The sequence below is a fragment of the Neodiprion fabricii genome, chromosome 1 (genome assembly GCF_021155785.1).
Source record: "Neodiprion fabricii isolate iyNeoFabr1 chromosome 1, iyNeoFabr1.1, whole genome shotgun sequence".
Classification (NCBI taxonomy): Eukaryota; Metazoa; Arthropoda; class Insecta; order Hymenoptera; family Diprionidae; genus Neodiprion; species Neodiprion fabricii.
In genome coordinates, this window is record NC_060239.1 from 6,345,277 (window position 1) to 6,370,748 (window position 25,472).

Below are 25,472 nucleotides of genomic sequence, written 5' to 3' on the forward strand. Positions count from 1 at the left end.
CGGGGGAGCCGAAGTGGGGCTAAAATAGGGATAACAGTCCGGCGCTGAAGCGGTAACGAAACGTCAGATAATTCAAGATGGAGTCACGTAGTCAGGAGCTGCAGCATCTGCCTCCACAGGACGAATCCGCGTTCATGTTTGGATGATCTCCCTGAATGAGCCGAAACTGGGCCTTGGCAATCTCGAGTCCTGCAGCTATGATGCGTGTGTATTGGGTATGCGTTGCTATGTATCAACGAACCCGTGTTCACACTCGCGCAAGGCAGGCACATGCGTGAATTTACCTGAATTCACCTTTGCGTACGCATCAACGAACGTCAACCGCACCGCGTAATCCAGATTCGTAAGGAACGATTCTCACTTTTCTATTGCAGGAGCTTGCAGGAGCTTGCACTCGGTCCTCACAGGCAATGCACGAAAAAGGATAAGCGTTATACCTACGCCAACTCGATTTGTTCCGAGAGAAAGAATGAGAATGACGTCAAGAATTATTCTTATTGTTAGTCAGAGTTACTCGTTTTTACGTTCATGGTACAATCCTCGCTTTTGTTCTACAGTTTTTTTTTTCACTCAAGCAGAAACTTTGTTTGCTTATCCGAACGTATGAAACAATCAGCAAATTTTGTTTTTTGGAATAAAATTTTACTTGATTGTAAATCGACGTCAATTTGATCAAAATAAAACTTGCGACTTCGATTCTATACGAATTTTGCGACAATGACTGGCGATGCAGTCGACTTTAGAGAATAGGAGTGATTATCACACAATTCGTATAGACTTGAACTCGCATTTTGTTTCGGACCGAAAGCAAGTTAGCTGGAAGTTTAAAGCATTAATGAATATTACCAAACGTTCCAAATAATCAATTTAACAAAAGATCGTATAAGAATAAAAAATTCCATTGCATCGAGCAAACTAGAAAAAATATTTTCCCGAGCGTATTTTTAGAAGAACCGGATCAGGTTGAAATTGTAACGTTTTATTCTGAAGTCTGAAATTCCTTATCAAGACAAACAAATACTGTGAAATATCGCAGGATTTTTTCAACATGTGCGAGAAAGCTATTGAAAACACAATCGAATCTATCAAATGATTCTCGGTGGATTTACACAGACGGCGGTTGTCTATTCGATGACGATACTATCCGAAGTGCCCTGCCGACATATGGGCAATTCATTAGGCAAATCCGTACAAGAGGGAAGCTTGCAGTCAAATTAGCCTCGTGGTGACGAAAGGCGTACAATGAGAGGAGATAATTGTCCCAAGGGCGGTTACGGATGCCTATGAATGGAAAGCTCGACGCCGTTTGCCGCTTCGTTGAGGAATGATCCGTTCTCTACTCCGCGTGAATTCATCCCTTTTTACGAGGGGAGGCTTGTCGGCCAAAGCGCCGCCCCTCGAGCAACGGTGAGGGTAAATTTCGGCCAATGGGAGAGAGGTACGAGCTCGAAACTCCGGCAACCGGCCCATCAAAAAGTCTAGTCGACGATCAGTGTCAGTCACAATTCGTTTAAGAGTTACCTCGGAAGCAATAGAGGTTCTTTCGCCTTCGCACTTTGACATCGAATGTCAACTCGCGCGTGTTTTTGTATCACCGGGTGTTTTATTTATTTTTTTTTTTTTTTTCTTTTTTTTTTCACATCCGTATGTTTCGATAACCGAAGTTAGCCGTCAAACTGTGCTTCGAAATCGTCACCGACACGGTGTCGAGATCGTTTCAATGAAACAGTGCTATGGTACAACGGTTATTGCAGACTTGACAAGTGCCGGTGGAAAAATTTATGAAGTAAGGAAATAAAAAAATCGTATTATCGGAGTTCCTCAACATGCAAAACCAGGAGAACCAACTCGGCGGCCACATGTCGATGGCAAATTTATCGTCACCGCCGCAGCCGAAAATGCCTGCCTCGTCAAGTAAGTGATGAAATAGTAATGACATTATTGTTAAAAAAATCGTCGACGATTTTTCACGCCGTTGAATTTTCATCCGTGACGCAAGAGTGGAAGTGTTTTGTTTGATATTTTGAGAAAACAAACGTCAGGGAATTTCGCTAATCCATCTGTTAAAGGACCGATCTTTGAAGATGGTGTAAAATGTAGATAAAAAAGGTTCAGGACTGCAGGGTGCCGAACGGTAAACGATAAAAACGTGGGGAGGAAATTGCGTACGGGGTTGAAAAATTTTCTCCGTTTCCTTTTTTTTTTTTTTTTTTTCTACTTTAAACACGCAAAAAAAATCACTTAGCTGCTTACGAAGGTTTCACAGGATTTAAGCTTACGCTGCCCCCTGCTGTGGGTCTTGTCTTATGAACTGTGATGGACGGAGATAAAAGTGCGTTTAACACCCGTGTTTGCCGGACAGATTAAACGGACCTCTCGTTCATCCTTATCTTAGAAGCAATACGTGGCATTGTAAACAGCTGACGATGAGGTGCGGGAAAATAGAAAAACTAGAAGCAATGCCGACAAAGAGAGAGAGAGAGAGAGAGAGAGAGAGAGAGAGAGAGAGAGAGAGAGAGAGAGAGAGAGAGAGAGAGAAAGAGAGAGAGAGAGTGAGAGAGCGAGAGGGAGGTGAAAACCGTCGGACACTCGGTAACGTCAGTAGGATTATAATTGCCGGAGTGCCGGTACGTTCGGGAAGGTGAAATCGAGGGACTTTGTTGCCAAATAAAACGATACCCAAAAGTTATGACCCTCGTTAACGACAAACCGCAGTCGTAAAGTGCTCTTGTTCGTTTCACAAGAGCTCAAACGTTGTACCACCGCGTCGTAGATCTTTAAAAAAATTCATCGCGATTGTATTAATTTTGCTCCAATCATACCGCATGCGCAATGCCGGATGTTACTTCCGGTGATGAACTTCGTCCAATCGCAACGGCAGAAGAAGCATAAAGTGAAAAAGTCTACCTTCGAATACGTGTTCGTAAAATTTATTCGCACGTGCGGTATAAACAATTTCTTTGATCCAAAACACGTGTCCCGTTGGATCATCTTCAATGAAAACTAATCAGACCGTGATACTGCAAATCTGGGGGGATGTTGGTAAGGGCGTAGGTTCCAGGTGAGGAAGGTCGATTAAGGTGAACCGGGAGGGGATCCTCCTCTCCCCCGGTAGGTAATTACTCGATCTCGTGTGAAATAAAGCCCATGTGGTATTTTAAACGGCATAATTCATTCGCATGAGAAAATAACGCCAGATGTTGAAAACAGTGCGGTATGGTCAGAATCACCGCTCAACACCCGCCAACAGGTTGACGCCTCGTTCGAAAAGTGGGCTTCCGGCGCCCTTCGTCTTGTCACGGTTCACGGCGCCCCACTTTTCCGATTTTTGGCTGCCATTCCACAAGTTTACCAAAAATAGTACAATTTTACTCTCGGTAATGCTCAACCCTTCGACAACGTACCGTGTCATTCTGACCGATACCTTTTTCTTTTGAAAGAGTAATTCTTCAAGAATTTCTCTTTTCCTAGGTTTTTTTTTTACCATTTATGACCAATATTTATACTTATAAACTACACCATCACGTTCCAAGAAGACAGTGACGGTATGCCCCTGAATTTTTGAGCTTGATCGGACACCTACATTTGAAATGGTAACACATCGAAAATGGGAGAGAGTTATTTTGTCCCACAGTGTTCTCCATGATCGAAAAAATAAGTGTGTTCGAGCCGTCCGACTTCTCGAATCATTTGCACAGCTAATTGTCATGTTCAAATTTACTCGGATTCATATCTATTAGCCAGCAGCTAAATGTCTCATTAGTGCTGACGTTGACTATGGGTGTAAATGACATTGGTGGATGTTTTTTTCGATACGTTCTTTTTCTTTTTCTAATTTTCGATCGAGGCGGTAAGTAATGAAGCTAAAAACGTAGCGACAATCCGAATCGTACGTACGCTACAATTCCAGTTTACCGGTTGACAAAGCAAATGATCAGGTGTCGTTACAGCGAAGCATGGGAATTTCGTGACATGTGCTGCGAACTGGCCGGTTTGATGTAAACCAGACGAACTTGCACGCACGTGGTCTGTGTCATACGTACCACTCGCGCATCTGCGTGCGCCGATGATAGCGGATGGCATGGCTGTCCGCCCCCATTCCTCCCCCGAAATCATCATCCCCCTCTCGCTCGGGGTGCAGGAGGCTCGAAACCTCTGCGTGGGGTTGGCAGGGCAGATGTACCGAGCTTGTGTTTTGTTGTTTTAACTGATGGACTCATTACCTGGGGATTTAGAAAAATTAATGCAAAATATCCCCCGGCCGATACGCCCCGCGGGGTTGACAGAGTTGTTTTTCAAAATGCGTACCTTCCTACCTTCTCTATGTTTTTTTAAATTTTTGTTGTTCTTTATTTCATTCGGGAACGTGGTCGGTTATTGCGTAGGTAACGTTTCACGAGTCGGGTCAACAGTTTCAAAGTTCTGTTTGTCTGCCGATCTCCTTCTCTCCTCCTTATTCCACTTCGACGTTTTCAACTTTTTCTCACCCTCACCGTGACCTAAAAAATAACGTGAATATTGAAAAAAAAAAAAAGAAAAAAGCTGAAACACAGGGAGCAGTAATAATTGCGAGGGGGATACGCGATGCATAGTTGATACTGTCGAAGAGTTGGTGAAAGCAGCGGGAAGGTACAGAGAGACAGTATGTAACGTTTATCCGGGTGACGGGTGAAACTTTTATATCGTTTGCTACCGCAGGTTCACCCTCGCGTGATTCTCCTCAGGGTTAAATTCGCCCTTATCTCCTCCCCCTTTGCCAAGTTGGCGTCCATCCGGTTCGCCGTGGTCGCGTCCCTCGAAGCTCGTTCGCCTATTAATAAACGGCTGAAATATGCATGTAAGGGATGGCCGGTGCTCAGTGAGCGGTGAATTATTGACCGGTAATAAATTGTTACCTTTGGGTCAAGCGGTGTAACTTTCCTCACGCGATACGATTTCTCCAGCCACCTATGAGGGAGCGGGAAGCATCGGGAAGAAGCGGAAGGGTGCGAGGATTGTCGGGACTCAGCGAGGTCCGGTCCAAAGATTTGGGCACAATCTGTCACAGAATGAAGTATTTTGGTAGGAACCCGTTTACCGGAGGAAAACACCCCGCGTGAATGACGTCCCGATGAATGGATCAATTTGTCGCCAACTCGCAGCGCCTTAGCGTTCCGCTTCCAGCCTCAGTCAGCTCCGCATTATGCGCGAGCATATTGTAATAATTCGGGGCCCGTTCCACCCTCGCTCCATTCATCCCCGTCAGCGGGCGAATTCCCGTTCCACTCGCTGAATAGACGGACCGGACGTTGCCGCTGAATTCATTGAGCGCCGTTCAAGTGAGCAGCCGAAACACGACACTCCGTCCTGTATCGCGATCTCTTGATCAGTGCCCCATTATTCCGGGGTTTAAGGTGCAGGGCCCCGAGCCTCTCTCGCTCGAAGGTTAAACGCTCGTTGACGGCGAGACGGATTTCCAAAGTTACGCCTCTCGCCCGCCCCCTGCAGTCCTACAAACTCATTGTCTTCGTCCCGCAGGCAGGATCCTCTACGACATTCCGTGCAAGGTATGCCGAGACCATTCCTCCGGGAAACATTACGGGATTTTCGCATGCGACGGATGTGCCGGATTCTTCAAACGCTCGATAAGACGGAACCGACAGTACGTATGCAAGGCCAAGTCCGAGGGTGGCTGCATGGTCGACAAGACGCATCGGAACCAGTGCAGAGCTTGCAGACTGGCCAAGTGCATCCAGGCCGGTATGAACAAGGATGGTAAGCGGAGAAATCACGAGGCGACGACGTCGTCTCATCGAACACTCTTATCGAGACCTAATTTTATTCTCCTTTCCTCCGCCACAGCCGTCCAACACGAACGCGGACCCAGGAACTCGACCCTCAGACGGCAAATGGCTCTCTACTTCAAGGAGCCTGAGGCCATGATGTCGGGGACGTCGCAACCAACGCCGGCCGCCGCTCTGGACTTGGCGCTCCCCAAACCACCGGCCGAACCTCGCGTATCCATCGCTGGTCCATCGCCCCATCATCCGATGCCGCATCCGGTATTCTGCAACGGAATAACCATGCCCAAGGTGAGAGAAAACTTTACGACCGTTTCATTCAAATGGTGTTCGATGTGTTTGTTTTACCGAGAGCAAGTTTAAGCCACTCGAAGTTAGATTTCTGTGAAACTGTTAAAACGACGACGTCACGGACGCGTGTGGAGGAATGAGAGAACGTGACTGGAACGCGAAATTCTTAATTAACATAAGTTCCAAGTGTTGAAAATTGACGAAAGTTGTAAAACAATCTTATTGGTCTATCCGATAATCCAACATGGCACATGCCCTTAGATCGACGTAAAATACTTACGAGTCCGTACCAGCCGATCACTTTTCTTACAACATTCAAAAACGACGATCCATGCTTGCGTGGAAAATGCCAAACTCTTCCACCCTCTACCTTGGATCAAACCTCGTTTTCTAGCTCCCGTCGACCTTGGGTGCGTTGCCAACGATGCCGATGGTTTCTTCGATAACGGCGGAATCCGTCTGCGAGCAGGCGGCTCGTCTCCTCTTCCTGAACGTCCGTTGGGCCCGAAGCGTGGCGATCGGCACGGGCCTCTCGATGGAGGACCAGTTGACGCTGCTGGAGGCATCCTGGCGGGAGTTGTTCCTCCTGGCGGCGGCCCAAATGTTGCCGGGCCTGGACCCGGGGCCGTTGCTTCCAAGCGGACCCCAGGGCCTCGGACTCTCGGTGGAAGTGAGCCGGTTCCGGGCGGCGCTGGCCGGTTTTCACTCGATGAATCTGGACCCCCACGAGTTCGCCTGCATCCGTGCTATCGTCCTCTTCAAGGCCGGCCTCGACGGCGAGTCCGTGCCGAACAGCAGCAGCAGCAGCGGATCCGCCTCGCCCGGAACCGTAAATCGGCTAAGAGACGCCTCCTGCGTAGCCAGACTTCGCGACGGTGCCCAACTCGCCCTTGGTCAGCGACTCAGCAGCGCGCCTCTCGGCGCCCTGAGGTTTGGTAAATTGTTGCTACTGCTGCCAGCCCTTAGATCAGTTTCGCCACACGCCATCGAGGAGCTATTCTTCAGGCGGACTATCGGTATTATACCGATTGAAAAAATCATCTGCGATATGTACAAAGCGGCTACCGTTTGAGCCGAGCACGAGAGCTGAGCATCTTCCCTCGATGTTTAAGGAATTTTGTCGCGAAAAAGAGGAAAGAAAACTCATCGGAGTTGAGTTCTCGACTATTTTTTTATTTTTTTTTTTTTATTTCACGTATCGTATGAATAAATTCGTGGAGCTGAGTTGAGTCGATTTTCAACAAGCTCGGGAGAATATTCATATCGAAATACGAACTGTCGATTTTCTTTCATTATTTCTGATCGGTTTTTTGATTTCGTTTCGTTATCGTCGAGCAAAATTAGTGCTACTTTGACACAGTGGCACGATTTCGTGTGGATAAAAAATTCACGAATAATTGATACGAAGCGTGAGAAATTGATCGTTGTAAATGAAATGTTCGTACGTGGATATGAATCCGATATAACTGATTAACCGGATACAACAGACGCTAGATACCCGTGTATATATATATATATATATATATAAGTATCTAGTCTAGGTATATATCTAGTAGATATATTATCCAAAACATCAGTGGAGCGAGGGTAGACGAAAATATTTATATCGCATGGGGTGATAATCGGAATAGCAAATCTCTGTGATGCAAACATATCACGTACAACGCGTATATAAATTATTGTAAATGCCTTGACCGTGTATAAACTATAGATATACAGCACTGAAGAGAAAAGAAAGAGAAGAATAATAAACACAAGAGGCAAACGCATGGTTACAATTGATTGATTGATATTTTTCTATTAAATTTTAATATGGGGAAACGCACAAGGTGCGCTGATTGCAATAATTCTGCTACCTTTAGTATTATATAGTTGTAATAGTCGCTAGTTAGATTCGTAAGTTTATAAGTCAAGAGGATGATCGATACATGTAAATTTGTAAATAATCGCACACATACACGGACACATGTTAAAAAACATAGCTGTGAGTTAAAGTCACAAATATATCTACTATATTATAATAAACATATATATTGAATAGAGATAATAACCACTTTGTTCAAGAATCAAGACCTTACCTCTTTACCGTATACTAAAGGGAAAGAAACTAATCACGATAACGTAAGCCTAAGTTTATTAGAATCATATATATAAAGTTTTCACTCAGTGGAAAAATTATGGCGCTTTTTGAGCTCGGGCTGCAGCATCGATCTCGATAATCGATTGATATCGACACTGCGGTCGAAAAACGAAGCTTTAAACCCACACCTATCTATGTAAACAGAACGTATTATGAATAAAATAAAGAAAAAAAAGAAAATCAACTTCAAGTTAACAACCTACATTGACGATTTTTTACCGCATCACTGTACCCCGAACTAACGATAACTTCCGCATTGTGTATCTCGAAGATACTTTTCACTCAGGTAAAATCGACCGCGAAACATATTGCAGATGAAGTGATTCGTGAGTGGCGTGCATCGGCTTGAAAGAGAGTGGTACAAATTTTTTTTCCTCCAACTTTATTCCTCTTCTTTTCACTGCCCCAGTAGTCCCGAGATTTCGTTTGAGGCTAAGACGTGTCTTGGTAGCTACGTTCCAAGGGGCCGAGATTCGTTCTACCTGCGGAGGAGAACACAATGGTACTTATTTTACGGGGCATTTCATGGTGATTTGCGCGCAAATCGCCGCACAAAGCGTCTCGCAAGCCCCACACCATGTCCGTCAGTATATTTGAGGCATTTCTATTTTCCTCTTCTCCCTCTCTATTATAGGCCAATGCGTAATCACCGTCGTCAGGTTTTGTCCCGACGCCGGATCCCCGTCTCGTACCCTCCGCCACGGTCAAAATAAATATATCCATCCTGCCCCGAAAGGACTTCTGCATCCCATCGACACGCCGCAGTTTGCTACTTCTCGTGTTTTCGTCAATACCGCATTGTACGAGATCGTCACCCTCGCTAAAATACCTCCGAGCGACTGTGTTATTTTTACCGATCATCCGCCAATTATTATTAACATATAGACCCGTTACACCCGACGAGATAAAAAATGCTGATAAAAAGCCACAACTGCACCCAGTTAAAATCAACGGTCAAAATTTGCGGACTTAGAAATACCTCGGCACATTTTTTCGTCGCCTTTTCGTCTCCGAAAAGTTTCAATGTACGAATTTATTCCCGAACAAGGACTTGCCGATCATGCGGGACGACGTTGGCCATTGTCGACCTCGAGTAACACTCGATCACACATGACTAGCGATAAAAACATATTGGCCCTCGGTCACAGCGTGTCGCTGGTGTGTATACTCTTGGGAATAAACTCGTTACCAGGCTTTTCTTCTATGTATGGATATACACACGCCTTGTACCCTGGGGTGTCCAGGCGTGAAAACGTGCTACAAATATATCGGTGAGTAGAAAATAGGGGATGATTTCTCGACGATGGCACTTGATCCACGGTGTTTTTATGCGATACACGTTGCATTGGACGAGAATTTTGCGGAAAGTTGCTTTGCTCCATGATTGTAAGGACGACGAGAAAAAAGAGAGGAAAAAAAGATATATATATATATGCAGTAAACGTCGTGTCGGAAACATTAAAGGGAGAATTGTTATACAGCCGCTGGCAAAGACTTTGCGCCGCATCATGGGGTAAGATCTTTCAAACCCCCGACAAGGTTTCGGGACTTGGTCAGCATTATCCGCGGACAAATTACTCAGGTAAACAGTCCGCCCAGAAGTAACACCGAGCGTTCAAAATCCGCACCAAACTGTAGGCTTCCACTTTCGTAATCCCAGCCGCAGCCCGAAAAAAAGTTTGAAAAACAAGGACCGAAGTTGCGACGGTTAAAGTCTGGAAAAGTTTCCACGTAAAACGAAATATGAGCTTCATCGCCGCCAGTGGTGATCCGAAATATATCCGAAAACCGTGAATGGGGCTGAATCCAGCCGACTCGTTGTGTCGGTTAATTATCGTCTCGATTAGATGAAACGAGGAGAAAAAAAAAAAAATAAAAAATAGAAGGGAACTGAAGTGACCGTATGCCGCGCGAGTCTTGTACCCTGGGCCTTAAAAGTCCCTCGATGGCTTCTGCTCCCAGCGATCTGCAAGGCAATGGTGTAGCCTTTCCGGACGAGTGAATGAAAATCTCTCTCTCTCGTCGGCCTCTGGGCCATTGTGATATTTTTCGCGTTGAATTGGTCCCCGGTTCGGAATTCCTCCGCTTAAGATAAAGGGAGTTGTAACAAATGTCGGGCCCATTAAGTGGTCATCGAGTAGTTCCCACCAGGCGTACCGACGCCATTGCCGTTCCAGCTTCTCTGCACCTTGCCTGGTCCACCGACAAAACCCCGTCGAGCAACAGTAACAAAACACTATCGATGACGCCAAACAAAGCTCAGGATGTAATTGCACCTCTGTTAACAATGCTCTCTCGATTGTGCTACATCGATTCAATGCCCGCCGCTGCTGCAGCCTCGATTTTCGACGACGACGAGGACTCCACTTAAGATACGTTCGGGGCATTGACCGCATTGTTTTGAGGTAACAAAACAGAAAAAACGTACTCCATATGCGCCGCCGCGCATTGTAGTCAATTAGTGGTATCGACTGGTTGCCACTTATCGCCATGATTTCGTGTTGTTCACGTATACACGCAGCACGAGTACATAATCAACCTTGTACTCATTGTATGCCTTGGACTTCTCGCCGTGAATAATTACCGCCACCCCTTCGCCCCTTCGATTTCGGGGGGGTACAAAAAATAACGGGGTGAAAAATCACCCCCGAATCTCACGAGGGTTGATAATTAATCGTAGGTCTACGCTTAGAGCAATACGATGTGCATTGCAAAATGATGGCCTTGGTACGTCGAAGGAAGTCGAACGTTGTTTGTAACAGGTTTTCTTGAGCTTAAATTCTTAACGCGGTAGCTGGAAATTCGTGACGCCGATTATCAGTCACTGTATCGGGAATCGAATTCCATTCCGCAAAATTCGCATAGAGAATTTCAAGCACTCGCGGATTGAGTTCCATTAAGATGGTACAGGTATGATTCGACGCGTCGTTGCGTACATTATTTTTAAATACCGCGAGTTTCGAGGTACGCTTGAGTCATAAGAAAAAAGTGAAACATTTGTGAATAAGAGATTAAAACCGCTAAAGAAAGCATTTCAGAAGCGTGAATATTACGTTTCGTTTGAAAAATATCTGGAATATTCGTCACCGTGCTGCCGAAGAACGCAAACTCAGCAATTCGTTCTTCGTTCGTCTTTTTACAGTGGTTAAGCGGTAAAAGGATCAAGTACGAAAAAGAATCACGCTTTCATAGGAAAATGTCTGGGAAAAAAAATGCTTTCCAATTGCAAGATCATTAAATCGAGTAGCACGTGTGAATCGCATCCGTTGACGAAAGAGTTCACGATCCTTTGCCGACCAGCAAAGTGCAAAAATTTGGTTTGGCGGAGCGGATTTCGTCGACAAACGTTACGTCCACCTTGTTCGAGCGAATTTCTGTGCAAGTATAAAATATTTCTAGTAGACCGGAAATTGAGTTATCCAAGTTGTAAACGGGGGTGGGCAACTCGGCGTGATTGCTTCTTAACCCCACGTTGTATTATTCGCACGTGAGGGGTTCCTCGCGTCAGGAATTTAATATACCTACCCACCCACCGACCGACACTCGTAATGTTCGGGGTGCGGTGCAGTCGAAATGAGCGAAGCGTCGAGACGGTTAAAGAACGGCAGAAAAATCGTCCGAGGTATATAAAACTCCGTCGAAACATTTCACCCCCCCCCTCCCTCATAACCGAGGGTGTCGTTTCTGCTCTCCCATTGTCGGAACTCCGGTGATGCACCCATTATGTCTGGCTTGATGGGAACAGATTATGTTGGTTCCTGTCACCGAGGGGCTCATCACCGTCGTGACACTGAAGCTTGGGGGATGGATGGATCGCTTATCCTGCATTCGGACATGCTTATTATTCGTATAAATTACCCGCGGAAGCTGGCCAACGGTTTGGCTCGATTTTACATTCACTTAGGCGTTGATGGTTCGAGGCGAAACGTTACCGATGAATTAAACTTCTTACCGTGAGTTTTTTTTTTTTTTTTTATTTCCAAAGCACGGTATCCGGCAGTCCAGGACCAGAAATACGGTTCGTTTCACCTGACGCAGGTTGGCCTGCATAGATTAGCGGGCTTCTTTGTGCCCGAAGGAAAAACTCGAGCAAGAACCACGCCAATTACCTATTCCGGACTTGAGATTTCGTTTTTCACTCGTTCTTGTTCCACCGGGTCTTCTCTCTCGCCCGAGGATTAGCCAGCAGGAATTTTTCTGGGAGAGGCGGCGGCAAGGACTAATGCGTCTCCGGGTCCGGTGGTTTTCTCTGCATACCTACCGAGACTCGGGATCATTGATCATTGAGGTGTGAAAATAATATGTCTCACAATAAACCTGACTTTAACTGTCCTAATTGAGAGCCTCGTTTGCATACCTGCGGCCTGCTTCAAAGACCGGGTGAGCTTCGGCTGTTACACGAAGATTGAAGTTACTTCGAGCCCTCGTTGGCGAACGCTGCAATCGTCCTAAACAAGGTTCGGATCCGACCTCGTTCCTCGATGGCAAAACAAAAAAGAAAAACGGTAAGAGGAAGAAAAAAAAAAAAAAAAGAAACACAGAAGTGCTGCAAAGAGAGAAATCAGGCGTACCTCAATGATGTAGGCAGAAACGCTTAAGGCGGGAGGATGGCTCGGCATGGTGAGGCTTTGTGGATGAGACTTCGACCCTCGGGGGCCACACGTGATCCCATTGTTGACGGTAAAGCAGACTAGAGAAAAATCCAGCATGGCCGTCAGTAAGGGCCGGCCAATCACTGCTCTTTGGATGACAGCTGCTCATCGTTTTCCTGTACCTACATGTACACGATCAGCGCGCACTCACCCCACTTTTACCCAGGCTGCGGCTTGGCCCCTAGCTTTCTGATTTTTGCCTTACGGAGTCAGCCATTGTCGAAGACTGGTTTCTTGGACGCGGAGGCACGCACCTCAAATCGAACGGGATGCTGCTTCAACGATGCACCTGGAACCAATGCCGCGAAACGTTGAGAGAACAGGGAATAAACCAAGTTCTGAGCACAGTTTTCCGAGATTAGTTCCTTGATTTCGCCACTTGAGCTTATGCAACGACGGGCGTACTAATCCGTGCATATTGCTCGGCACACGGTTTCTTGTTATTGAAACAAATCCCGTCATGTTATCATTAATGCACTGGAAAGCGGGTCGCGTTCGAGGGGACGGAAGAGGATCACCGATATCTCAACTGCAGGGGTTGACGGGCGTCGCGACGCCGCCGCCGCCGCCACCGCCGAAGCCACCGTCCCAGCTTGCCGCGTGCTCTAACCCCCCTCATGGGATTAGGCGCAATTATTGTAATCACACTACAGACCGCAGAGCAGTTCACACGGTTCTGACTAGGTGTTCCAGAATCCGTCTCCAAAAAACGCGGGTTGACAAAAACTTTACAGAGCTCATTGGCGTGTTTTCGGTAATTGAATAAAGAAAAGTACGATCAACGGATAAAGGCGAAAGACAGAGGAACAAACGAAAACACCAGATTCCCATGTTTTTTTTTCCAATTCTTTTAGATCCATGAAGGATAAGTGAAACGGTTAATCACGCATATCGTTCCTCGCTTACGGTACGAGAATCCCGTATACGGCAGCACTTATTTATTTATGGCTATAGGTATCGAGGACGCAGCTTGGCTTGTAACTCCCATAATTATGTTAGCAATGTGACGAATGACAAAGAGATCGCTCTCCGCATCGAGAAGGACGTTCGGCAAACCCGCGAGGTTTGAGATGACATGGCAGGCTGGTGCCCCAGCTGCCGGTAATCCTCCCTTTGTAATCTGCCTCCATGAACCACGAGCATTGGCGCGGGCTCGCCGATATTTAGACGAAAAGAAAAAAAAAAAAAAGAAAAACTGCCAGATCTGACAAATTCTCGATAAACGTTCATTGCCCGAGTTTTGATTACGAACGAATCGCGTTTATCTTCCTTCGGATCAAAAATATATTACATATGAATCCCTCCTTAAAACGGAACTCGGAAGATCGTTAAAAGCCTCTCCACTTGCGATTTTTCGAAATGTATCTCACAGGATTTCGTTCGGGGTTTTGGGCACGTGCCCCGGGTCGGCGCCGCTGGGTAAGAGCGGTTGATGTCACGCTGTTGGGTACCCCGGTTAATAGAGTCCACGACTTTAATGGACTCGCTAATCCGGCTGCTGTTTGGGAGCAGGGCAGAGGCGGCCCGAGGACCCGGTGGCAGGGTTTCGGTGGCTGCCACATCGGCGAATGCCACCGCGGAGATACGCCCCTTGTGCAAGCCCAGCGGTGCGATGATACCTTGATTCCGGGAGTGACAAATCGACCCCCCTCGGGTGGCTGGAAACCAAGGTGAAGTGGGAAGGGCGAGCGAGACGGGGGATGCGGGGGTGGGGGTAAAAACTAGAACGGTCTATTCATAGAGCGACCGGAATGTCGGATTTTCATACAGGCGAAAATCGTGTTCGCAAAAATTTGAAAACGTGGATTGTGCAAGTACGGTAAATTGTAAATATGGAAAGTTGAAATACAGATGACGAAATATCGAATGGTCAAACATAGAACGGCAAAATAGAGAATTTTTAGGAGAGGAATTCTGATGATTCTACAGTTTTACGTTCTGTATTCTGACCTTTCTATTCTTTCACTTCTCCATACTTTTACTAGCCAAAATTTTTAAATTCCATAAATTAAGTTTTCGCTTTTTTAAAAATTTCATACCGAAGCCCTTCAAGTTTTTGATATTTATACATTTTTATCCCCACCAGGTTGCGGATTTGCCAACTGCAGGGTGAAACTCGGAGTTTTTTTACCCCACGGAAGGAATCCCGCGTAGAATTCGCTCAAAAGTGCCGCTGGAGAATTAATATAATCTAATAATTTCTCCGGGGGTTGAAAGAGTTTCTCCGCTCCAGGCTGCGCGGAGAGATAGCATGAAGATTCTTTGTCACCGGAGAGTGATAACCCCCCGGAGTGCCGGGCGAGGTATATCTATTAATTCTGATCTCTCCATTAGCGCGGGAACCCGGATTCGATGGTATCGCAGCCCTCGCAAAGTTTGACAAACATTTGTCTCCCCGCCACTTTCGAGGCAATCGCTTGAGCCGCCGGGTGACACAGATTTATCGAAGATCCCGCGACGCGACGAGAGAGGCTCGATATACAAACGGAATAAATTTCTCCACCCCCTGCGGAACTCGGCCGATGTATTGTCAGAGAATTTTTTTCATTTATTTTACTCTTGTTCGTTCCCTGGGCCCTGAGGAACGCAAACACTTATATACTGAAATTATTGTTCAAGTTCCTAGTACAAGCGACGCTGATCGGGGTAAAACAAGCCGCCTGGTGGCTGCTGCTGCTGCTGCTGCTGCTGGTGGTTCCTAACCACCGAGTTCTGCGGCTGACCCTGCTGATACGGATGGGGGTTGAATTGGGCCTGCGGATTTACTCCAGGATTGTACGCCGCTTGAGGCTGGGCCTGATACTGCTGGTGACTGGGTTGCGATGCTCCGTATTGAACCTGAGGGTTGTACTGGGGTCGGTTTTGGCTCGGGGCCTTAGCCAATTGGGGCGGCGGCTGGGCCGGGATGTGGGTTATCGGTTCCCGAGCCTGTTGGAATTGCAGAATCTGCTTGATGTCCGCTGGAACTTGGGAATAGGGTCTGTAGTTTATGTGCTCAACTTGCGGCTGGGCAACGGTCACTGGATTTGAAGCTCTGGCTCCGCGGACGCGTCCTGGAACGAGAAATGTTGAGTCTAAGAAACGGTTTTGGACCAATTTTTCGACAATGGCAGCTCACCGTAAACGTTGACGGCTTCAGAGGCGACGAGACTTCCGGAAAGGGCCGTCAACGCCATCAGAAGAACCTGCAAATTTGAATGCTTGTCAGTATCTGCTCCGCTATGATCCGTAACGGCAGGTAGACATTTTTTCCTGCGACTTCGCATGGGTTATATTTCGTATTCCATACGCGGATGCATGTTGTTGCATAAAATACGCACGCACAGCGAGAAAAACGACTGCGTTGGACGGAGCGGAGCGATTGCATTAGAAAGTAATGCAGCCGGGAAATGATTGGCTGCACTATCGTATACGGATACCTACTTGACTGTAGAGCGTGGCAAAGGTCACCGAAGATGTTTTTCATCGTTCTTGTCAATGAAGACAAATGCGTGGTTTTTTTTTTTCAACATCAAATGGAAAATCTCGGGAAAGGAAATCGGTATAGACTCTGTGTACGACATTTTCTTAACATCGATATGTGTATGTGAAAAATAAAGAATCCATTTATCTGAGAAACTACTTTGCAATTCATTGATACTGTCATAACTGCTGGTTAATAAGCGTTCGAATACCGTTCGAGAAATCGTTTATGATTGATTTGAATTTGAAAAAAATATATGGACCAGATTTTGCGAATTTTTTTCTTCTTCAAAAATGGTATCGTGACAAAACTGATTACACTTTTCTTTCGATTTCACGTATAATAATCGTTAATAGGAGGGCAGATAATACTCACTGGGTACTTCATCTTGCGAAACGGAACGCGTTAAACTGAACCTGACGAACTGACGGTCGCCGAAGAAACTGGGCCTTATGTTGCTCCGCGTTTCTATAATACGGGCGAGCCTCGAGTACAGGGTGAAATGTAAATGACCACCTCCGTGAGGCGAAGGCGTCACGGTTAGCTGGCGACGAATATTTATACATACTTTATTAGATCCAGGCTTCGAGTCGACGTGTCCTGCTGCATGCACGTAAGTTTCTTTACCTGGCGCCGTGCAACCGGGACGCGGAAAGCTGCGCGACGTGTTTAATAAGAGGAGATTTCATATCGCAGTTCCTGTATTCAGGCCTTATAATTTATCAATCTTGATCATTGACTGCTCGGAAACGTATTTCAAAGTTTTTCGTTTTTCTTTCACATTGCTTTAATCAAACCGGAGCTTACCGTTACCTTTTTTTTCTAACAGATATCGGAAACTAGAGAGCTGAATCGTTCCTTTTCGTTGTTTTATACGGAAGGAGTAAGGTAAAATTTTTGTCCTATTAGTTACTAGTTGTGATATGAAATCTCTCGATTAATGAGTAGCTACGTATATAATTTTATTCAAAGCACTTATCATCGGAACAACCAGTTATACGAGGATGATTTTTTTATTTCTCGTTTGTTATTTTTTGCAAGGAACATATCAGATTATAGACATGCGTGTGACTGCTTTCGTAACCCAGAAACTTGGAACACGATATAGGTAGACATATATCGATTTCTTTTATTTATATCTGACATAATTATTACATAAGATTTAAATGTCACGCTAGACTTCCGGTCAGATAAGTAGGTTCCATACTGTAAATATGACTTTCATTATTGATCCATTTTTTCCTATACAACATCTCAGACAAGTCAATAATGCTGTATATTTTTAGACTAGATTTTAATTTTTTTTGTAAAATTTTACCAGTCGTTATAGATGATGGATTAATTTTCACTCATTTATTATAACCTAATTTTGTGAAAAAATATTTATTCATTTTCACAGTAAATCAATAGATGATGTAAAAGAGGTGCGTACAAAATTCAGTCACATGCATATTCTTTTCAGGATTTAATCTCCCCACGGTTGGAAAATTATTAAAGCTACAACACTCATATCGTAAATTTAACCAGTAAAGAATTACACAGTTACTCTTAAATCAAACGTACGCGAAACGCGACGAGAACTCGAGCCCAGTTTTCGGTAATTAATTAAGTCTACGTCTACAATAGGATTCAAAATCGAATACTGATCGGACGATCTATCCGACGTAATGAATATTCGGAGAAAGAAGGAATTAACACAAAATCCTCGCACAAGGACCGCGTTACGTATACGACAAAAAAAAACAACATAAAAATTGAAAAAAAAAAAAACTACGCTATATAATTTAAGTGCAAGTGAAAAAAACAAAACTGCATTGGAAAATTTTATTGTCTTTCAGTAACGGGCTTAATGTTCCCTTGAGTTTGGGCCTGGTAATTAGGCATCGGTAGTGAGACCGGTTGAGGGACGTAGGGCTTGTCCGGACGGTAGATTATCTGATTAGCTATAATATTATAAGGAGTCTCAGCCTGAAATTTGAGTATCTGTTGGATACCAGGAGGCAGGTTTGCAGAGTATTGGGGCAAGGCTTCAGGAACTGGGTGTGGAATTCGCTTATACTGCTGTTGATTTTCTCCCTGAAGATGTTGCTGAGCCTCGCGCTTACCCCGCTGATGACTCTGAGCCCCGTTCTGAGGGGCGTGCTGAACGTTTTCCAAGTTGTATCTATAAGATCCGAAAGCTTAATTAAGATCATCGAACAAGCAAACGAGCTCGCGTCGTCGATCGATCGACTACCTGAACTGTTCCGGAATCGCGTTAACGTATGGAATTTGCGATTGGAATTGAAGCAGCTGTTTTATCTGGGGAGGAACATTCGTCGAGTACTGAGGCTGCGACTCTGGAGCCGGCTGAGATATCCTTCTGTACTGTTGTTGCGGTTTTTGTTGATGCTGAGCCTGACGTTTGCCTCGGTGATGAGCACCTTGTTGCGGATTCTGGGCAGGAACATTCTCCAGGTTGTACCTGGAACGTCGAGAAATTTGGACGTGTCCTCTGCTACGAACTGTAACAATAGACGCACCTGAATTGTTCCGGAATGGCATTCATGTACGGGATTTGTGATTGGAATCTAAGGAGTTGCTGTATCTGCGAAGGAACATTTGTCGAGTAGTGTGGCTGGGGCTCAAGAGCAGGCTGAGGAATTCTTCTGTACTGTTGCTGCGGCTGTTGCTGTTGATTCTGATGTTGTTGATGATGAGTCTGGCGTTTTGATCGCGCGTGGCCGATTCGCGGCGCGTTTTGGAGCGGAACTTCGGTTTTGAAGGGTTGAACGGGGGCTGGAGGAGTGTCCAAGTTGTACCTTGATGTCCAGAAGCCGTGTTAAAATACTTCGACGTGTTACCAAGAGTTGATGTTTGAGAAGAAGAAACCAGCTACAACCAGAAATTATCCTCACACTTCGCTTCAACTTACCTGAACTGTTCAGGAATCGCATTCTGATATGGGATCTGCGACTGAAAGTTGAGTAACTGCTGTATCTGAGATGGAACATTGGTTGAGTACTGAGGCGTAGCTTCGGGAGATGGCTGAGGTATTCTTCTGTGCTGCTGCTGTTGGCCCTGATGCTTCTGGGCCTGACGCTTGGGCCTCTGGTGTCCACGTGGGTTCGGTCGATATCGAGAAGGCGTCGGATCCTCCTGCGGTTGTTCCGGAGCTGAAGTCTGAGGCTGAGCGTAAGCGATAGCGTCGTACCTGTACGAATTGAATTGGCGTTGGATACAGAGAGAGAGAAAAAGAAACGGAGAGAACAGAGAAACAGACCCTTGGCAAAGGGTAATGACGCCGATACGAGAGTAGGTACCTCAAGTGTTCCGGAATGGCGTTGAGGTAGGGAATTTGCGACTGGAATTGAAGCAGCTGCTTTATTTGGGCCGGCGCGTTGTCGAAGGGTCTGTAGCTGATCGGTTGTTGAACCGAAACTCGCTCTTCACCCTGATGAGTGGGCTGAGGTGCCGGTTGGGGTGCCGGACGAGGCGCTGGTCGCGTCGCGTACTGAGTTTCCGCCTGGCTTTGAGTGTACCGTACAGGCTCAGGTTGGGGCCGCTGCTGTTGAAGTTGTGGCGAGAGTTGACCGCGCGCGTACGATTTCCAATTGAGCTTAAAGCCTGGAAGGGTTATCCTTCTTCTGATTGTCTGTCTCACTGTAGGAATGTTCCGAATGAAAAGACTCGTTAACTCGCACTTACCGTTTGGATTGTTGTACTGAAGCGACCGCTGGCTTCCTGGATTCGCATCGTATTGTCCTAACTGGATCGAGGACTGCTCATTACCACTGGATGGTTCCTGAACCTGGTAGTTGGCTTGTCCGTCTGTGGCTCCCTGTATTTGAAAGTTGGCGTTTCCGTCCGTGGCTCCCTGTATTTGAAAATCGGCGTTTCCGTCTGAAGCCCCTTGGATATGGAAGTTCGAATTGCCGTCCGAAGCACCTTGGATCCTGAAGTCGGCATTACTGTCTGTAGCGCCCTGAATCTGGAAGTCGGAATTTCCATCCGACGCACCTTGGATCTGGAAGTTGCTGTTCCCGTCAGTGGCACCTTGGATAGAAAAGTCGCCGGTACCCAAGGAGGCTGAAAACGTGGTATAGGACGATTAGCGTAATGATCAAAGAAGAAACTTGAGGAACTTCTACTTGTAGTTAGACAGAGACTGAGTTGAAACTACAGTCGTCGACTCCTTCCTAATTCCATTTCCAATTCCTCTCTATTCACACTCACCACTTTGGTCGCTGTACTCGATCCCTTTCTCCTCGCTGTATCTGAGACTTTGAGCTGCACGGTTCCCGTCACTCGGGCCCTGGATAGAGAATTGGGCCAGGCATAAAGGAAGGGTAGATAAAATCAATACCTGAAAGAAAAAAAACTACGATCAAATAGGAACGAACGAGTTCATTGCTTCGCTCCGATGGTCGGTTGACATGTATTAATTATCAAAGGCAGATTGTCTTATCTAGCGTATCTTTACTAGTTACGCTGCACATTTCAACGGGGTACACACACACCATTGGTAAAAGAACAAGTCGTTAGACTTCGAAGCGAAAGGTAAGTGGGCTATATACACATGTCTGCAGGATTGTGGATACCTGGATTTGCAGGCACGATGGTCGTGCAAGACAGATACGAGCAGGTGTACGTACGGATTATACACAGTCAACTACGCTCGAATAGAAAGTGATATAACCGCCTGTGCAGCCGCTTACTTTGCTGCAACGTTTCCTCGTTCCAGTTTTGAGCGAAATATAGCTCGCTACACCAGAAGCTGTGCTGCTGAACAAGACCAGATAAGCCTGACAAAGAATTTAATTTGTTCTTGATGCGTGGGAAACCAAAAAGTACTTTTCACGAGTGTATCAAGGCCTTTGACGCTACGGGGTGGTAAATAATATCCACTACACAGATAAGATACTCGATCTTGGGTCGAATGGCTCTTCCCCGTAGAACCCTAAGTCCTGACCATTAGAAGGCTGATTTTAAACCCTTCTACAGTGTCGAAAACAGCATTCTTTTGTTCTTTAGTAAGGACTTCAACCCGACTTTCAACACTGTTTCACGTTACAAGACATCAAGATTATCAATTCTGATTATCGTTACCCGGGGGTTTTTACACGGAGATTCTTCGCCATCCGATAACAATGCGAACTAAACCCGGTTCCCCGCACCTCGAGATGTTGCACAATCACTGTGCGTGCGTGATTGCAAGTGAGTGGCAAAGTACTTACGTGCAATGGAGCCATGTCGAGAGACCCGCGTCGACGGAGTCGAGGGTGGAGTTGATCTGAGAAGGCCGCGCGATACCCTCAGCTAATTTATAGCCGAGGGTTGCCTCGAGCCACCTCCAGGCTCTGGTTCTACCGTGGTCCGGTGGCTCGGAACTTTTAAATTCAGCCTTCTTGCTCCCTCCAGGATCTTGACTGGCAAGGGGGCGCCAGCAGGCGCAGAAGAACCATTTCACTCCCCACCTCGAGTGGTCATCCCAGCCTTTCGAATCCTCGCGACTATTGTATCGTACACAAATCAGCCACAAGTAGATATAAATAGACCAGGAAGTCTCACACCGTCAAAAACGAGTGAGACCATGGTGTGAGAAACCGCACAACTTACGATAGATAGCAACTTTTAGATATCTATCTCTCGTCTTGTACTTTGCAAATTAATTATATCTATGATCAAATTGTATCTGGCTATTTTAAAATTTCAGATAAATTCTTCCTTAAAAATTTAGACGTATAATGAGGTTTTTTTCAGACTACGCACCGTGACTTTGGTTCTGATCCGATAGCTGGATTCCCATGAACCATAATCATGCTACTTTGGCGAACGGTGTTTTTATCCGTTCGTCATTTTCGGCCCACCAACATTCGCGCAACCCGTTAAACTTGGGCGATGGATTGAGAACTTGTTTCACAACTAACTGTGAGAAGTTTGCTTCATCGGTTATACTTTCCGGGCTGTGCGGCTGCAGGGTTACGTTTCCGTGCGTAAGAACGTTGCGCCTTAACCTCGTGCAGTATGCATGTATATGGAGTATCAGGAAATTGACGAGTTACCTGAACGAAACCACTTTCCTCATCCGGAGAAATGTACGCTTATAAACTCGAATCCCAGTGAAATCCAAAGCGATCTGCGTTAGATAAACGGCCCGCGTAGGATTGCGTGTCTCGCATCACGACAAACGCGTAACGATTTAATTTATGGTTACGAGTTAGCCTGGGCAGTTTTTGTCGGCCAAGAAATTGAATAGAAACAAATTAATTGACGTATGTACTTCTTCGACATAAAAACTGGCTTTCATATCATAAAATACCTGAATATACATTATTTTGACAATTTCTTCGAACTTTAAACTATCTTTACTTATCATAGGAGAAATTGAATATCAGTTGAGGCACTGCAGTTAATCATTTGTGCGATTGTTATTCATTTTCAAGTTTAATCATTATTTTATTCATAAATAATTCCGATTCCACACGTACCGAACGATCAGAGCTTGATAATTGGGAGGAAAAAATTCTAATAATAACGAATAAAATTGAAAAAAAAAAAAAAACTGCACCTCAAATAACTTTTCTACTTTACGGCAGCACCTAATACGAAGATTTGCGACCAGATTCTTCAGAGACAGGCTTAACCTGATCCTCCTTGCCATTTCCTCGGTACGCGTAATAAACTCTGCTGCGATACTTGTACGGGCCACTTTGGTCATCGGGCAAAGGTTCGGGCACGAAGGGGATTTCGGGTTTATAAATTATGTGATTAGCAATAACGTTGTACGGTATCTGAGCCTGGTACTTCAACAGCTGTTGAATTTCCGCGGGAACGCTCTTGTCGAAGCCGAAGGACCGATGCGCAGCGGACGTTCCCGTTTCCGGGATATTTTCACTTTGCTGGTTACGAGTTTCCGGCCTGACGATCTCCGACTGGTAACCAACTTCCTGTCTCTCCGGAGGAGCCGTTTCCAACGGGACCGGAAGCCGGTGGAAGAAGGCCTCGTGATCGACGTAGGGCGCCTGGGCTTCGTAGGACTCCATGAGGAGCTGCTTCAGCGGGTTTGGAACCTGCGAGAAAGGCTTGTACCGCACAGGCTGCTCCTGTTCCTGCTCCAGAAGCTCGGCTCGAACTGTGGCTGGATTTCCGAGCCTCCGCTCGTCTTTCGCCGTCGCTTTTCCTCCGTCCCTTCGTTCGTAGTGACGCTGAAGTTGGGACTTGAACTGGGCGTAAGGAGCGTACAGCTTCCAGTCAACTTTGATCCCTGAAACGTTACATCACCACGCAATAAGTGTGAAAGAAGTAGAAAATAAAAGCATTCGGTGGAACAAGATTTTAAAAAGATTTATCCACAAACCGTTGTCATCGCTGTACTTAATGTGTCCTGGACTTAACGGCGCCTCCGCCAGCGCATTGGAAACCAGAACCAGGACGAGTAGCTGTAATAAACGACGAAAATTCACAGTCACTTTGTGAAATTAAGATACTGCTCAGCAGCGATCAATCAGACTCACCCGAAACATGTTGAGCCTATCGCAAGACCGGGGAAACTTGGCGAAGAACGAGAGTTGAGGAGTTCTTTATAGGCGGAGACCGGGGATCTGGGTACAGACGAGTTGTGACGGACTTAAAAGTACAAGTCGGTGGTTGTGGCTTCGGACTCGACGAACCAGCACCACCGTGAGCAATACGTCAACTCCGAGATCGCCGAGAAAAGGCAAGTCTTTCTTTCCTTCTTTCCAGCATAATGTCAAGTCATGAACGTAACAACGTTATAAAATACTGGGCAGGAAATGGGGGCACCGGATTCCAGTCCCGCGGCATGCGCATTTGATTACCTAGCCAATTAACCCGCGAGTCAACAGCAATCGTTAAGTCTCAAGTATATTTTGTCAATGAGAATCGATACGGTTTTTGTCATTTTTATTCACCTTATTACCTACTTAACGTTTCACTAACAATGGATTATACGTGATATTTTCCTTCAATAATTAGCGTCGGGAGACAAACACCATGTAAATTATTTGTATTGCGAAGTATCGTTATTACGATAACTGAGCTTCAATTTTATGTATGTATAATAGTACGTCTCAGGTAAAGTGCGCATCGTAAATTCTATTACACATCGAATCGTTCGAAACTGGATGGATTATTTGTGGCGCGGTACGTACGCCATTTCTGTACACCATTTATCGAGGGAAAGCGAAGCAGTTCAATTTTTACTTCACCTTATCTAGGCACTCTCGCATAATAATAAACAAGCAGGCGTTGCAACAATTTTCCACCGCTTATTACCGGCTCAATGAACGCTCAATGATCGGATAGTTTTCTTTCAAATTCGGAACTCTAGTCTCAAGACTCGTCATTGTTTCGGTGATAAATTCACCTATCAGATAAAGGCTGAAAAATATCTCCTCGACTTCGATTGGCAATTAATTTTTTCCTTGCTCGATGTCACGAATTCAAAACTCCCGCGTCGCTTTCGGTAACGCGTCGACACGTGATTCACCTTTTTACGACCTTCTTGCGGTAAGGGGATTCGTCATTTCAGTTAGCGACTGAAGATAATGCCGATCTTACCGTCGATCCGAACTCAGTCAACGAGGCAGGTTCCTTTGTTAAAGACAATCGTTAAAAAACAATTTATAGATGGTTTCAGGGCACGCAGTTTATGAGTATACGTAAGTATACTTGGGAAAAGTTGTATACAAAACAACATCTAATATTCGCATTAAATGGACTGGTGTAATCGCGAAGTTTATCAGATCACTATAAAGCTAAGTTATTTTATATATATGGAATTTATATAATAACGCAGGTCAAAAGTATATTCAGTTAATTTTTGGGGTCACAAATTTTTTGGGGTCCAGAAATATTCTCTCCCCAGTAGCAAAAATATTCCCGTAATCCTTAGTTCCAGCATTCGAAAAGCTCTCCAGCTGAAAATTGGCAATAAATACATCGTATCTCATGGTCAACAGATTGTTTCAGCAAACCATATATTATGTATACTGTAAAAAATTCGGCACTTTCAAGGTCCAAGATAATGAAATAAAACTAGAAAAAAAAAAATTATAAAAATCGGGTTTGCGGTCAGGCTAGTTTTTTATTTTATTACTTATTCAAACCGGGAATTAATCAAACTATCTCTTTTTTTTGCATTG

The 25,472-nt window shown here is 45.4% G+C and overlaps 4 protein-coding genes across 5 annotated transcripts; 1 reads left to right on the plus strand and 3 right to left on the minus strand.

Moving 5' to 3' along the window:
• Window positions 1-1,826: 1,826 nt before the first annotated feature.
• LOC124184061 (nuclear receptor subfamily 2 group E member 1) lies at window positions 1,827-7,552 on the plus strand. The gene is made up of 4 exons (XM_046573825.1): window positions 1,827-1,914; window positions 5,518-5,754; window positions 5,842-6,071; window positions 6,466-7,552. Exons 1-4 carry the CDS (start codon window positions 1,827-1,829, stop codon window positions 7,141-7,143), a joined length of 1,233 nt encoding a protein of 410 aa, XP_046429781.1. The 3' UTR covers window positions 7,144-7,552.
• Window positions 4,430-25,290, minus strand: LOC124184687. 2 transcript variants are annotated; one of them, XM_046575930.1, is made up of 4 exons: window positions 23,823-25,290; window positions 23,666-23,747; window positions 22,877-23,572; window positions 4,430-4,441 (listed from the first exon to the last, which is right to left on the minus strand). In XM_046575930.1, exons 1-3 carry the CDS (start codon window positions 23,829-23,831, stop codon window positions 22,908-22,910), a joined length of 756 nt encoding a protein of 251 aa, XP_046431886.1. In that variant the 5' UTR covers window positions 23,832-25,290; the 3' UTR covers window positions 4,430-4,441; window positions 22,877-22,907. The 2 variants fall into 2 exon arrangements, with proteins under 2 accessions (XP_046431886.1, XP_046431045.1); XM_046575089.1 differs by lacking the exon at window positions 4,430-4,441 and having other exon boundaries at window positions 22,572-23,572.
• LOC124185720 (gamma-gliadin-like) lies at window positions 15,389-16,824 on the minus strand. Its single transcript, XM_046577163.1, has 3 exons — window positions 16,702-16,824; window positions 15,982-16,048; window positions 15,389-15,916 (listed from the first exon to the last, which is right to left on the minus strand). The coding sequence occupies exons 1-3, from the start codon at window positions 16,711-16,713 to the stop codon at window positions 15,486-15,488; spliced, it is 510 nt and encodes a 169-aa protein (XP_046433119.1). The 5' UTR covers window positions 16,714-16,824; the 3' UTR covers window positions 15,389-15,485.
• Window positions 18,137-22,437, minus strand: LOC124182537 (putative mediator of RNA polymerase II transcription subunit 12). The gene is made up of 9 exons (XM_046570373.1): window positions 22,078-22,437; window positions 21,543-21,818; window positions 20,542-20,671; window positions 20,014-20,394; window positions 19,629-19,932; window positions 19,241-19,519; window positions 18,849-19,127; window positions 18,563-18,790; window positions 18,137-18,490 (listed from the first exon to the last, which is right to left on the minus strand). Exons 2-9 carry the CDS (start codon window positions 21,555-21,557, stop codon window positions 18,151-18,153), a joined length of 1,956 nt encoding a protein of 651 aa, XP_046426329.1. The 5' UTR covers window positions 21,558-21,818; window positions 22,078-22,437; the 3' UTR covers window positions 18,137-18,150.
• Window positions 25,291-25,472: the final 182 nt, after the last annotated feature.

What these genes read in the sequence shown, in the direction of transcription:
- LOC124182537 (XM_046570373.1), bottom strand. An exon ending in GCCATTCCGGAACACTTGAG is followed by an intron (nt 19,520 to 19,628) that starts GTACCTACTCTC and finishes CAATTCGTACAG; the next exon opens with GTACGACGCTATCGCTTACG. An exon ending in GCGATTCCTGAACAGTTCAG is followed by an intron (nt 19,128 to 19,240) that starts GTAAGTTGAAGC and finishes CTGGACATCAAG; the next exon opens with GTACAACTTGGACACTCCTC.
- LOC124184061 (XM_046573825.1), top strand. Translation starts at nt 1,827, where the DNA reads ATGCAAAACCAGGAGAACCAACTCGGCGGCCACATGTCGATGGCAAAT. An exon ending in GGCCGGTATGAACAAGGATG is followed by an intron (nt 5,755 to 5,841) that starts GTAAGCGGAGAA and finishes CCTCCGCCACAG; the next exon opens with CCGTCCAACACGAACGCGGA. An exon ending in ACGGAATAACCATGCCCAAG is followed by an intron (nt 6,072 to 6,465) that starts GTGAGAGAAAAC and finishes CTCGTTTTCTAG; the next exon opens with CTCCCGTCGACCTTGGGTGC.
- LOC124184687 (XM_046575930.1), bottom strand. An exon ending in TAAGTACAGCGATGACAACG is followed by an intron (nt 23,573 to 23,665) that starts GTTTGTGGATAA and finishes GTAACGTTTCAG; the next exon opens with GGATCAAAGTTGACTGGAAG.
- LOC124185720 (XM_046577163.1), bottom strand. An exon ending in TGAAGCCGTCAACGTTTACG is followed by an intron (nt 15,917 to 15,981) that starts GTGAGCTGCCAT and finishes TTCTCGTTCCAG; the next exon opens with GACGCGTCCGCGGAGCCAGA.